This window comes from Hippopotamus amphibius, chromosome 4 (genome assembly GCF_030028045.1).
Source record: "Hippopotamus amphibius kiboko isolate mHipAmp2 chromosome 4, mHipAmp2.hap2, whole genome shotgun sequence".
In the NCBI taxonomy this organism is placed as follows: Eukaryota; Metazoa; Chordata; class Mammalia; order Artiodactyla; family Hippopotamidae; genus Hippopotamus; species Hippopotamus amphibius.
The window spans coordinates 47493814-47506997 of record NC_080189.1 but is presented as its reverse complement, the minus strand read 5'-3'; the positions used below and the strand labels follow the sequence as shown (position 1 = coordinate 47506997).

Below are 13184 nucleotides of genomic sequence, written 5' to 3'. Positions count from 1 at the left end.
TTATTTTTTTTCCAATCTGGCTATTCAGTCTATTCTTTTTTTCCTTCCAGTTTTATTGAGATATAATTGACACACAGTACTGTATAAGTTTATGGCGTTTAGCATAATGATATGGCTTTACATCATGAAATGATTATCACAGTAAGTTTAGTGAACGTCCATCATCTTATATAAATACAAAATTAAAGAAATAGGGGGAAAAACCTTTTTTCCTTGTGATGAGGACTCAAGATTTACTGTCTTACAACTTTCTTATATAGCATACAGCAGTGTTAATTATATTTCTCGTGATGTGCATTACATCCCTGGTACTTACTTAACTTCTAACCGGAAGTTTGTACTTTTTTGATTGCCTTTATCCATTTCCCTCCCCCCCCACCCCCCCGCCTCTGCTAACCTACAAGTTAAAGTTAGACTCGCCTGCCATAAGTGAGAGTGGAGACAGATGGGAATGCTAGATTATTACATATCTGTATGATGTCCTTTCGAATCCCAGGCACATTCTAGCTCTTGTGCTTTTTCTGTTCTCCTCGTATTTCCAAATTGTACGTACGGATAAATGTTGATATTAACATTGCATATTGAATTTTTTAAAGTGTATTGCCCAGTGGAAAACATTGATGCCTCCAGCTGTAGGAACAGCATGGACAGCTGGAAGGGAATCTCCCGGGTAGCCTGGCAGTTAGGCGTGTAAAGCCTACAACCTCCTGGCCTGGCTTTGAATCCTGCTCTGATGCTTACTGGGCAACTCTGGGCACATTTACTCAACATCTCTAGATCTTCTTTGTGAAAGGGAGATAATAATAGTACCTACCCTATAGGGTTATTATGAGGACCAAAGGAATTCATATACAGAAAAGCTGCTTATACAGTGCCTAGCAGATAGTAACTTAACCAATATAAACTATTATTATTGAATCCGAAGTGTGACAGAATTGGTTGGTTCCATGGAACGTAAGCCTGAGAATCAAATGAAGAGGCTGATAGAATTGAGTTTCTTAGTTCTCTTCCTACTTACTACAGTACTAACTAGCAGTGAGGCAGTCCAGAAGCAAGCCCAGCAGAAGAGAGAGGAAGAAGCAGGGGCTGGAGACAGTCTACTGATGCAGCAGTAACTCCACTTGAATAATTGAACTGGCTGTGCTTTAAAATGAGAAGCAAGATAATATAATGTAATTAGGTAATTCGCATAAGACTACAGTTTGCAGACCATGGCCCACGTTCACGTTCTCATTTAATCTCCGCAGTTTCTCTGGAGTAGAGCAGGTGTCGTGGTTCCCACTTTACAGAGAAGGACGCTGAGGCTCAGCAAAGGCAGTGGCTCAGGAGAGGTCCCCAGCTAGAGCCCTGGCTTACAGATGCCAGGTCTGGTGCCTTCTCCACACAGCCTCTCAGTGAATCTGCAGACCCTCTGCTAAGGGGCCTTAAGTGTCCTGGCAGCCACTGAGAGCTGCTTCTCTTCTCTACCCCTCCTGTAAGGGCAGGGGGTCAGCAGCTCTCTGATTAGCATCTGAATAGTTCCTGCCAAAGGGAAGCGCCTCCCAATGTGGCTGCTGCTACAGACCTAAGAAGAACTATGTGCTCTGGTTTCACATGGAAGGTAAGGCAGGAAGCTAGGAAGAGGAGAGAGGGGAAGGGTTTCATGCTTGGCTTGCTAAAGCCTCTTCTGCAAGTCACCCTAAGCTGACAAGAGGGTGGGTGTTAAGGGGTACCTACAGTTTGGTCCATGTGAATTATCTAAACATATTATGAAAAATTATAATCAATGGCATGTCCCTTTAGGACAAGATGGCAAATACGTAGATGCCTTCCTCAGCTGCGCCCCCTGTACCCAAGACAGCCATTGCTAAATGACCAGAATCTTTCCCACTGAGCCTCAGAATCCTCCTGAACACAGGACTCCAGGCAGCCAGTCAAATTTGTTGACTGAGGAGGAACCCATCCCTTCAGTGCAATAAGGAGTTACATTTATTATTGAATAATGCATCTTCTTTTGGCATTTAGGTGATTCTGGAGTTCTTGGTAGTGGCAACAGTATTTGTTACCACTCGTTTGATACTTTCACCTTGCTGTGTTACCTAGCAGCTCTTGAAATAAAATTGAACGTCGAAATATTAATCATCTGTGTTCATTGTCTTTTTTCCCTCTTTAGAGGCAAACTTTACCTTTTATTCCATCCACTAAGATATGCAAGGGAGACAGTAGTGGGAGAAAGGGGCTTCTCCCTTCTCCGCAGCACGTACGAGATTGGTGCAAACTATGCAGACAAGCTGAGATGCGCCCCTCCCGCCCCTCCCCCAGTCAGCAGTGTCTCTGAGACAGCTGCAGCCCTCCGAGCTCTGAGGGGAAGGCACGAATCTGCAGTTGGCCGTGGTGCCTTGGCAGGCCACGTGCATCATATGACCCACGATGCCTGGCAGATGATTTCGTCCTGAGTGTGTTCAGAAGGCCCTCTGAGACCTGCAAGAGTTGTGGTCTGAGAACTTCAGAGCAAAGGCGTTATTTTGATCAGGGCCCTGCTTACCTTTTCCTCTTGTAAGGCTTTGGGAGGGAATGGAAATGGGGGCAGGTGGCAGGGTGCCGGGAGACAAGACAGAGTAAATGAAACGGTCCATCTTACTTTGTCCTAATGCAGTTAGTGTTTGGATCATAGGGCCATTCAGTGAACTTGCCTGAAAATGATCAACCAAGGGGCCACCATGTGAGAGAGGTTCATCAAAGAGCTGTGGGTTGGCAGCCCCGTGATCGCAGACAAGGCCAAGAGGCCTGCGGCCATGGCCTCCTGCCAGCACCAGAGTGTTGGTCAATGTTGATCGGGCCCAGCAAAGGGTACTCACAGTTTCTGACCCAGGACCAGCCAGTATTTTAAGAAAGCGTTCACTGTGTATTTACTGTGAATTTCCCTGATGATAATTATAGAGCATTCGGAAAATACAAGAAGATAAAGAGGAAAAAATTTACCCATAATTACCATTGCCTAAAAAAATACTCTTAAAATTTGGATATATTTCATTGAAATATGCATTTGTGTATAACTTTTTAAAAAAATTGTATCATAATGAAAATGTGATTTTTATCATGTTCTTTTTACAGACATGTGCACATTTTTATATCATTAAATTATTCAAAAATAGTATTTTAAGTGGATAAAGATTCTGTTTTATGGATGCATCATGATTTATTTAACCATTTTGTTGAACGTGTTAGTAGTGTCTGTGTTTTTATGTGTGTGTTAGGAATAATAGCAGCATGCATTTTTAGAGGAGAAAATATGGAAGGCAATAGATTTTTAACATCTTGATGGGACAGTCAGCACTGTTCATCGTACTACTGCTGACAGCCCAGATATGTGTGTGTGTGCATAGATACTATGTCTTTGTGTGTACGTGGATGATACTTAAAAGTAGAGAATCTCCAGGCTCCCCAATAAAACCTAGTCCTTTAGGCACCAATTCATTGAATGATTAACATTTCCGTCATAAGTTTATGGAAATAATTATAGAGGTAGCTGACTCCCATGAGAAATCCATAGCTGCTGTGCTAATTCCTGTTAAGTGCTGTTGAAATTTTTATTGACGTGTAGTTGATTTACAGTATATTAATTTCAGGTGTATAACAGCGATTCATTATTTTTATAGATTATACTCCATTTACAGTTATTACAAAACAGTGGCTATATTTTCCTCCTTCTCTCTCCCCACTGGTCACCACGTTTGTTCTTTATATCTGTGAGTCTGTTTCTGTTTTGTTTTATGTGTTCATTTGTTTTATTTTTTAGATTCCACATATAAGTAATAACAGAGTATTTGTCTTTCTCTGTCTGACTTATTTCACTAAGCATAATACTCTCTAGGTCCATCCACGTTGCTGCAAATGGCAGAATTTCATTCTTTTTTAGGCTAATAATCCTGTGTGTGTGTGTGTGTGTGTGTGTAGCTCACATCTTTATCTATTCATCTGTTGTTGAAAACTTAGGTTACTTCCGTATCTTGGCTATTGTAAATAATGCTGGTATGAATATTGGGATACATGTATCTTTTTGAATTAGTGTTTTTGTTTTCTTCAGATATATATCCAGGAGTGGAATTGCTGGGTCATGTGGTAGTTCTGTTTTTAGTTTTTTTAGGAATTTCCATATTGTTTTCCATAGTGGCTGCACCAATTTACATTCCAACCAACAGTGAAAAAGGAGGGTTCCTTTTTATCCACATCATCTCCAACATTTACTATTCATAGACTTTTTGATAATAGCCATTCTGAAGTTTGAGGTGATATCTCATTGTGGTTTTGGTTGGCATTTCTCTAATAATTAGTGATGTTGAGCATCTTTTCATGTGCCTGTTGGCCGTCTGTATTTCTTTGGAAAGATGTCTATTCAGGTCTTCTGCCCATTTTTTGATTGGGTTTTTTTTTTTGGTGTTTTTATATGAGCTGTTTATATATTTTGGATATTAACCCCTTGTCAGTCATATCATTTGCAAATATTTCTATTCGGTAGGTTGTCTTTTCATTTTGTCAATGATTTCCTTTGTTGTGCAAAAGCTTTTAAGTTCCATTAGGTCCCACTTGTTTATGTTTGCTTTTGTTTCTTTTGCCTTAGGAGACAGATCCAAAAAAAATATTGCTATGATTTATGTCAAAGAGTGTCTTGCCTGTGTTCTCTCCTAGGAGTTTTATGGTTTCTGGTCTTACATTTATGTCTTTAATTCATTTTGAGTTTATTTTTGTATGTGGCGTGAGGAAATACTCTAATCTCATTCTTTGACATGGAGCTGTGTAGTTTTCCCAGCACCACCTATTGAATAGACTGTCTTTTCTCCACTGTATATTCTTGCCTCCTTTGTTGTAACTGCTGTTGCATGTGGATGAGATGCCTTTGGTTGTCTTCCTGCCTGTGGGCCATTTGGCACTCATAGCTGCTTCTCTTCTCTCCCCTGTAGTTACTGGGGCTTCCAGATGCAGATGACGACGCGTTTGAAGAGTACAGTGCAGACGTGGAAGAGGAGGAGCCCGAGGCGGACCACCCCCAAATGGGGGTCAGTCAGCAGTAGACTTCCAAGGGCTCCCACCTGAGAAGGAGAGTGAGCCCTGTGGTACCCGAAGCGGGGTCACGAGCTCCTGGGTTAGCATTTTGCATTAGCACTTCAAAACAGGACGTCTGACTCCCAGCATCCAAATTAAAATGAAATACCTTTTTAACGACCACACAATATCTGGGATGAACTTTGCTCAGAAGTGACCTGAATTTTGCTCCTGTTTCAGTGGGTCTCTGTGGAGTTGTCTCGGTAGCCTTTGCCATTTTGAATTTAGAGTCCATGTGGTGGCTGACTGTTCTCTCGAGTTTATGTTGGGGAACTAAATTTGCTGACTCGAATGTAGAGAACGCTGAATGTATTAAGGATATGTTTTGAGTCATCACAGGTGACATTATTGAGGGAAAGCATGGCAGAGAAGAAATGCAGTCTGCACTTTTTATGTACCTTTTAAGTGTATGTAAGTGGAAGGTTTTGCTTATAAAGCATGAGTTTTAATATCTAGTCATTAAACTGCACAAGTGCAAATACAAGAGCAGAAAAGGAGAATTACTTAGTTTTGGATTAAGAGGGTAAGAGAGGCAAAGAAGCCTTTGTTTAAGTGTTCTGCCATTACTGAGTTACCTGGATATGTAGCAACTGGTTCATGGTTAGGTAGAAACATTACTTGCATGTTCAATTATTTTAAAACATGCTGATTCCAAAGCCACTTTTAAAGTGTAATAGTGGAGAATATAAAGGGGGTGACATAAATTATTGATTTCTTTAAAATGTTTATAAGCCACCCCACATATGAAATGAAACATTTACCTTCTCCCTTTATAGCAAGATGGCAACTTGTTAAATCATGAAAACATCCCAAATCCAAGTGCCCCTTAAACTTTGAAGCCATAGATGAATTTAGTAGGAAAATAAACCAGGATAAATTTTTTTAAAAATATGATGGAATCCTTCTTTACTTTCTTAATCTGACTTTTATTCTTTAAAAAAAAAAGTCAAGAAAAGGATCCCACTGTATAATTTATTTAAAAATTGTAATCAAGTGCTTTGAGGAAGCTAATTGCAGTGAAGTTTTCAAGTGATATGAAGGTGGGAATCTTTTAATTGTGGATTAGCTTGATTCAGAGGGGAAGTTTTAATGCTCAAAATACTCAGACAACTCACAGAAATAACTGCTATCATAACTGGGAACACTGCTGTCATCAGTTAGCAACAAACACTGAGGGGGGAAGCTCTTTGCAATGCTAACATAGAATTATTTAAAACATTCATTTTTCTTAGACCCTTCTGCATCTCTGGTTCTAATAAAAGATGCAGAATGCCTCTTTTACAACACTTGACTCAACACTTGACTAAACATAACATCTGGGGTGGAATTGTTTTGAACATGCACACACGTGCCTGTTGGGTTGTCAAAGTTTTAGATTTAAAAAAAAAAAGCAGCAGCAGCAGAGGCCACAGAGCTTATGGGAGTCTTGTATATCTTCCAGGCATGTCGGTGTAAACCTGATTATCTCAACATTTTCTGTTTAATTGATTGGTGCTGTGAGGAGTGCAGCTGCTCGTGGTAAAACTGTGTCCTGCAGTTTTAAGTCATCGGGCAGAATAAGTTCGTGGTTTCCATCCGTGCTTTAGTACCCACGTTTTTTTCTTTTCTGGGAAAAACATATTAAAGGTTAACTTCAAGTGAAATGCATTTCCTTCGGAGTAGCCTATTAACAAACCTTGGGGTTTCATCCCGTGGGGCGAGCGGATTCCGTGCTTTGCTCCCTTGCCTGTGTTCTGATTGGCTCTGTGCCTGAGCACAGGTGATTGGAAGCTATACCTCCCATAGATAGTGCCCAGGTCTATAAGCTCTATTTTCTCACAATCGGCCGAAAGAATGACTTCTGCCACCAAAATGAAGAAGCTTGACTGGCTTGCTCCATTCAGAGGTAAACTGAAATTTTGTACCTAGAGGCTTAAAATCTAGATTCACGTATGTTTGAAAATGGAATGGACATTAATATAAAATGTATTTTATGAAAAGTGTGTTTAGGCTTTGACCAAATGCATTGCGGTATTATTACGTGAATGTTCTCTGTTTATAAAAATTGAGCTGAGATAGACTCAGCAATTCAGTGGGCGGAGGAGAAATCTGGTCTTTATTCTGCCCCAGGGCTAGGGGAGAGCATCACTGTGTGTTATTTCCAAGGCAAACCCCCAAAGGGCATCACGAGTCGGATTGTTTCCTCTAAAGCTTCGTTTTCTGCGATTGTGCACATCCCGGCCAGTGCACGCTGACACACAGGCACACTACACACTCACACCCACCCACGCTGTGGATTCTCTGTTCGGGTCGCAGGTGGCATCAGAGCTTGCTCGGTGCGGAGCTTCCCCTGGCTGCTCAGGGACGCAGGCAGCCTGTGGTTCTCTTTCTGGAAGCGGTTCCCCGACTAGGTGAGTTCCACCTCTCCCAAACACACCTACCGAGAGGCAGCGTGGTGCCATGGGAGGAGCGTGGACCCAGAGCTTAGGAGAGAGACCCAGGTTTAGTCCCGACTCTGCCAGTGACCGCGTGCCTGTGGACAGGTCACTTCACTCACCTGAAGCAAGGGGTGTCGGCCCTTCCTGCTTGAACCACTGTCCTTCCTTAACTGCCTTACTGTGTGCATGTGTATCGAGAGATACGAAGGAAACACACTTTGAATCTCGCTGTGCTTAGGGGCCTGGCCACAGGACAACCTTAGAACGTGTTTGTGTTGGTTCTGTGAGTGTTCAGACGCCGTCTGGCCTGATGCTAATGGGCTGATGAGATTCTGTCCTTAGGCGAGTTGGTAAAGGAGGGCCCTGGAGACATGGGAAACATATCAATACTTGTCCCAGTTGGCGTGCTCTGCTGTGGAAGGCATGGGTTTTCTTTGCGCCCTGACAGACAGGCTTTGGAAGTAGAATAAATTTAACTTAACTGAGAGGGGGAATTTGCATGAAGCGTAGCTTGAAGAGAGTGAAAGATGAGTGCTTTGTTGCCATGTCATCCAGTAGAGAGAGAAATAATAGAAAGTGATTGAGTGTGCGTGCGTGTGTGTGTGTGTGTGAGTGTGTGTGCGTGCGTGCGTGCGTGTGCGAGAGTGTATGCATGTGTGCGTGTGTATGTGTGTGCCTGTGTGAGTAGGGCGATGGTTGGTTGCTTGTTCATCGCTATGGGCTAGCTGTGAAGTCACACCTGTGATAATGTTCCAAAACCTTGACCCCAGGTTTGAGTGAGTTATAGAGACATTTTTCTAATGGCTACCTGGTTACTTTCCCTGCCTGATAATTATACCAAGGAGACTTCGGGGAGTCAGAGAGCAGATTCTGGAGGGAGGTGAGACCCCACACTATGCCTGCCTCCACCCTGGATACTACGGTGTCTACTCAGGTCTCCCAGGCTCCCAGCAGCACATAGTGCTTTTTTTCCCTATGCCTAGAACATGAAAAGTCTCTTATTTAGGAATTATCCTTTGTCCTGGTGCCGGAATTGAGGTTTCCAGTGTCCTTAAGTGAAAACCCCTCTCCTCTTGTCGTCATTGTCAGTTTCCACGTACGAGCAGAAATCCCTCCCTAGCACAAGTACGTCTCTAAGTATTGCTTCTGTTTCAGAAGAGCACAAGATGTATGGACCTAGGAGAGCTGTGATACTAGAGCATCATTGGAATTTACATTTTAGGAATCTGCCTTGCATATTAAAGTGTGCAAGTTGGAAAGCTGTGGTGTGAACAGATCTGATTTCTTATGGTTTGAGAGACACGTAGGAATAGGCAGGACTTAACCTGGGGTAGGGAGAGATAAGTAAGCTAGAATGGGAGACTTAGGGTCTGATTCTTTAAATAAATAAATAAGCCAAGAGGCTATCTCACCAGGATCCTGCTTTCCTCAAAGGGACTGCTTGCATTTTGAGAGACAAGGCCTGTGCTGGGGGTGGCTTCATGCCTTTAAAAATGCCCCCTAGCCAAGAAGACAGTGGGCGTCCTGCAAATCGGGTGGAATTCTGTTCCTCACTAAATCAGCTGCCAGCCAGAGAAGCCTGTATCTCCAGAGTGCTGATAGATCTGTCAGGCCCCAGATCACCTGGTAGGCAGAAAGGGAACCAAACTTGACCCCACTGTCCGCTTCAAGGGAAGCTACAGATCAGGCATGGCCCCGCCGGCAGGGGCCAGAGCCCACCTACTCCACCACGCTTCCGGGTTATAGAAAGAGCACAATTAAAGCTCAGGTGGATCACAGATCCCTCTTCCCTCTGGAGAGTGTTAACTCCAAAGAGATGCTGTCACCTGATTGCTTAGTGTTCAGATGACCAGAGAAGCCTCGAATTTTTTTGAATTAAAAACTAATCCTCTTCCATAAGGACACAATCAGTTATCTTGGTTTGGTGATATCAGGTATGACGTGAAAGGCTGAGTCTTTTAGATTTTATACAGAATAATCTTCAGACTTGCCAGGATGCCAGTAGCCGCTGGTATCCGTGGCAATGTGGTGTCCATGGTAAAATATCTATAGCTCATGTTCATTGGGCAAATGGGTAAATAATGTGTTGTCTTTGGTATTTTTATTTAAATTTGGATTACAAAAATAGAGGACCTATGACCATTTCATTTTGTAGAAAGTCCATTTAAAGCATGGTATGGCTGAATAGGCACACGTAGTTACAAGCAGGTGCAAGGCCACACACAAACATTTAGTTTTCTGAGAACTGTGTATTCAAGTTATTCAGTACCACAGAGAGAGCTGACAGTCTGTTCTTTGTAAAACTGCCTTTGCCTGGTTTTTTGTTGTTGGTTTTTGTTTCTTCAGATTCATTTTTTACTTTAAGCACCTTCTGATAGCTAGGCAGATAAGATACAGAGCAGTACTCTGTACAAATGTCAGCTTTTTAAAGGAGAAGGTAAATCATCAGTTCTAGGGAAAACCTGAAACTATCTGTGAACCAGTCTTAATTTGTGTAAGAGAGCAACATTTAGCTATCTACATAAGAAGCAAAAGCAAGGAACAGTTTGGGGTTTTTGTTTTTTAGATGAGGAATGTTTCATACAGGGTGTCTATGCTTTCTCTGCCTTTATATTTCCTTTCAAAGAAATCTCTTGTAAATTACAACACTGGGAAATGGGTTGCCAGAAAGTGTTGCCCTTCCTTAGATGCTTCAGCAGTGTAAACCCATAATTGAACCCTGTCCACACCTGCTCCTTCCTCTCTCCCCTGAGGGTGAGGATCTCATCCAACGATGTAATTACCATACGCTTGCTATTAAAGAGCCTTCCGAACTCTGGTGACATTTGCCTCTTGTTTACTCTCTCCACCACGTTTGATCCTAAAGGATGTCTAACTTGCTCTAAAGGAGGATGGGGGCGGGGGGATAGGGGCCATCAGGCAGCTTTGTGGTTGCTGTTTTGGGGCCTGGCTGAGGGGGGCGGGGGGAGGGGGGTAGAGTGGGAGGAGCGATTACAAGGACCCCTGATATGATTCAGATGTTAATAACTGATGTATTTGGAGACATTAATCTATCCTGATGCTGTACCTGGTGTTTCGTAATTTCCACTCTTCCTTCGAACTTTAGGTTTTTCCTGTCCTAATTAGGGATCCTTCATGGCACCAATTAGAAACCCATGGTCGTTCTATGATAACAGGACCCCATGTCCCACTACTTTCCTCCCAGTTGTTATTCAGAAACAATGGCATTTAAAAAATAAATCTGGAAGTTAGTGGTAAGTCCCATTATTTGATTAAGAGCAAGTTTCTTTCCCCAAATGAACAGATCTCCTTTGATTATTAGATTTGCGATTACCTTAATAGGCACAGCCTAGAGGCTCATGTGCATGTTTCAGGTGTAAGAACTTAATTCGTGCTTCTTCGATTTTCACATGGCTGTTGTCAGAGACTGTAGTGAGTGGTGGGCTGTGTGCAGGCATTCCAGACCTCACTCAGTGTAAGATGCTGACCTCAGTGGGTGGTGACATGGTCTTCCCCACACAAAACCTTTCTTACAAGAGAATTCCTTTATTACTGTTAGTTGCACACTCTCACAGGTAGGCTCTTTTTTTAACTTTTTGTTTTATATTGGAGTATAGTTGATTAACAATGTTGTGTTAGTTTCAAGTGTACACACAGCTATATTTAAAATGGATAACCAACAAGGACTTACTGTATAGCACAGGGAACTTTGTTCAACATTACATAACAGCCTAAATGGGAAAAGAATTTGAAACAGATAGACTTGAAAATGCAGCCTGGCTCCTTTATCTAAGTGCAGGGACTGGTGTAGAAAGACCCACTTTCCCCGTTGCAGTGAATCTCTCTCAGATTGGTTGCCTGGGGGACAAGGTTCTAGCCCAGTCTCCTCCCGGACTGGCTCTGTGATCATAGGCTTGTCACCACTGACACCGCACACCCCCCCCCACCCCCCCCCCCCGCCAATCTTTGTTTCCTCATCTGTAAAAATAAGTGTGGAATCATTTCCAAGGTCCTGCCACTCACTAGCATTGTAGGAATGTATCTTGTCTTGGCTAGTGAGATTAGGGCAGGTGGGAAGCAAAGTTCATGAGGAAAACACTGTCTCAGGAAACCATGGCTGGGCAACTGACATTGGCAAAACTATTTGTCTGATTTTGAACCCATCTTTTCTAAGGTCCCTTTTAGAAGTAAAGACCCCGAAGGAGAGGGATTAATAGATGAAGCACAGAGGATTTTCAGGGATTTTTAGTAGGGAAACTACTCTGTGTGATACTGTAATGGTAAAGACATATCATTATAAATTTGTCCACACCCGTAGAATGTACAACACCAAGCCTGAACTCTCATGTAAACTGTGGACTCTGGCTGATAAGATGTGTCAGTGTAGGCTCATCAGTTGTAACAAATGCATCACTACATGGGGGATGTTGAACGGGAGAGGCGATGCATGTGTGTGGACTGGGGATAAATGGGAAATCTCTGTGTCTTCTGCTCAAAATTCTGTGACCCCGAAACTACTGTAAAAAGTAAACTCTAATTAAAAAAAAAAAAAGACCCCAGCCAAAATAGTGGGTATATATTAGCTCCAGTGCTGACATCCCATGATACTTTCTCCTGCCTTCCTATATGTCCCTTCTTTTTGTGATCAAGAATATTGGATTAAAAACTACAACAAAATAGGAATATTTGGGGTGTTTTGCTTAGGCATGTAACAAACAGTCTCGTTTCCTTTAGAAATGTCTTATTTTCATTGTAAAGGCAGGCCAGGTGGAACACCCCATTGTCCCTGCTAGTGTTTGTTGTGGACGTGAATGGGTTGAAATAAAATTAAGTAAGCAAAACAAAACCCACTACCCAGTATTTGGACTCTGCACCAGGGCTGGAGCCAGCGGGCTGGATGTGTGGGTGCAGGAGAGGCTGGCAGATAGGGCCCCCGCTTTCCCACCCCCGTGCCCTCCTGCTGAATCGGGGTGAGGAGCAAACATTCCTTTCTCCCTTGGCAGGCCTGGCCATCTGGTACTTTGGAAAGTCAAGAAATGCATCCTGAAATAGCTGGCACAGTGCTTTTTCTCTTAGTTTCGTAGCAAATACTAACTTTGAAATACTTTCCCGATCTCTGACCTACCTTTTTTCCCCTTTTCTGGAGCACGAAACAATGACATTTCTAGAAATCTGAGCAGGCTGTAATTAGGAAGCCAAAGAATAAAATAGGCATTTCCTATTTTGCAACATTTAAAGGAGCAGAGAGATTTTTCTCCTCGTTTTCCAGGAAAATATGGCAACGATGCGGAATGTAAAAAACCTGCAGCAAAACGAAGTTGGTCCTTTGGGATGCTTTTTAATTACAAGCCTCTAGAGGTCAGCACTGCATAAAGAAAGGGCTTTCTAGTGCTGGGTAGTGTCTTGCCCAGTTCCTTGTGGAGCCTTTGGAGAGGCTGCTAGCAGACCCCCAGAGTAGTGTGAAAGGGGTGAGTAGCCCATCTCTGTGTAGGAGAGGAAGGTGTAGAGTCCTTCTTTATATATAAGCCCTAACATTTGACTCAAGTTGGTTTTCTTCCCTTCTCATCCATCTTTCTCTGCAGCTCCCACACCCCCGTACATACACACTGTCAGCTCAATAAACACGACGAATTGACCAATCGATGAAGCGTTGCATTTAGCTCACTGAGGAGGGCTGGGGAAACG

General features: G+C 42.8%; 1 protein-coding gene across 2 annotated transcripts in view; it reads left to right on the top strand.

Moving 5' to 3' along the window:
- Nucleotides 1-10319, top strand: part of MTURN (maturin, neural progenitor differentiation regulator homolog) — a 28479-nt gene extending 18160 nt beyond the window's left edge. For both annotated transcript variants that reach the window (XM_057732500.1, XM_057732501.1), the window contains one exon: nt 4941-10319. In XM_057732500.1, coding sequence (XP_057588483.1) covers nt 4941-5051 — 111 coding nt within the window. In that variant the 3' untranslated portion in view covers nt 5052-10319. The remainder of the gene's footprint in view (nt 1-4940) is intronic.
- The last annotated feature ends 2865 nt before the right edge of the window (nt 10320-13184 follow it).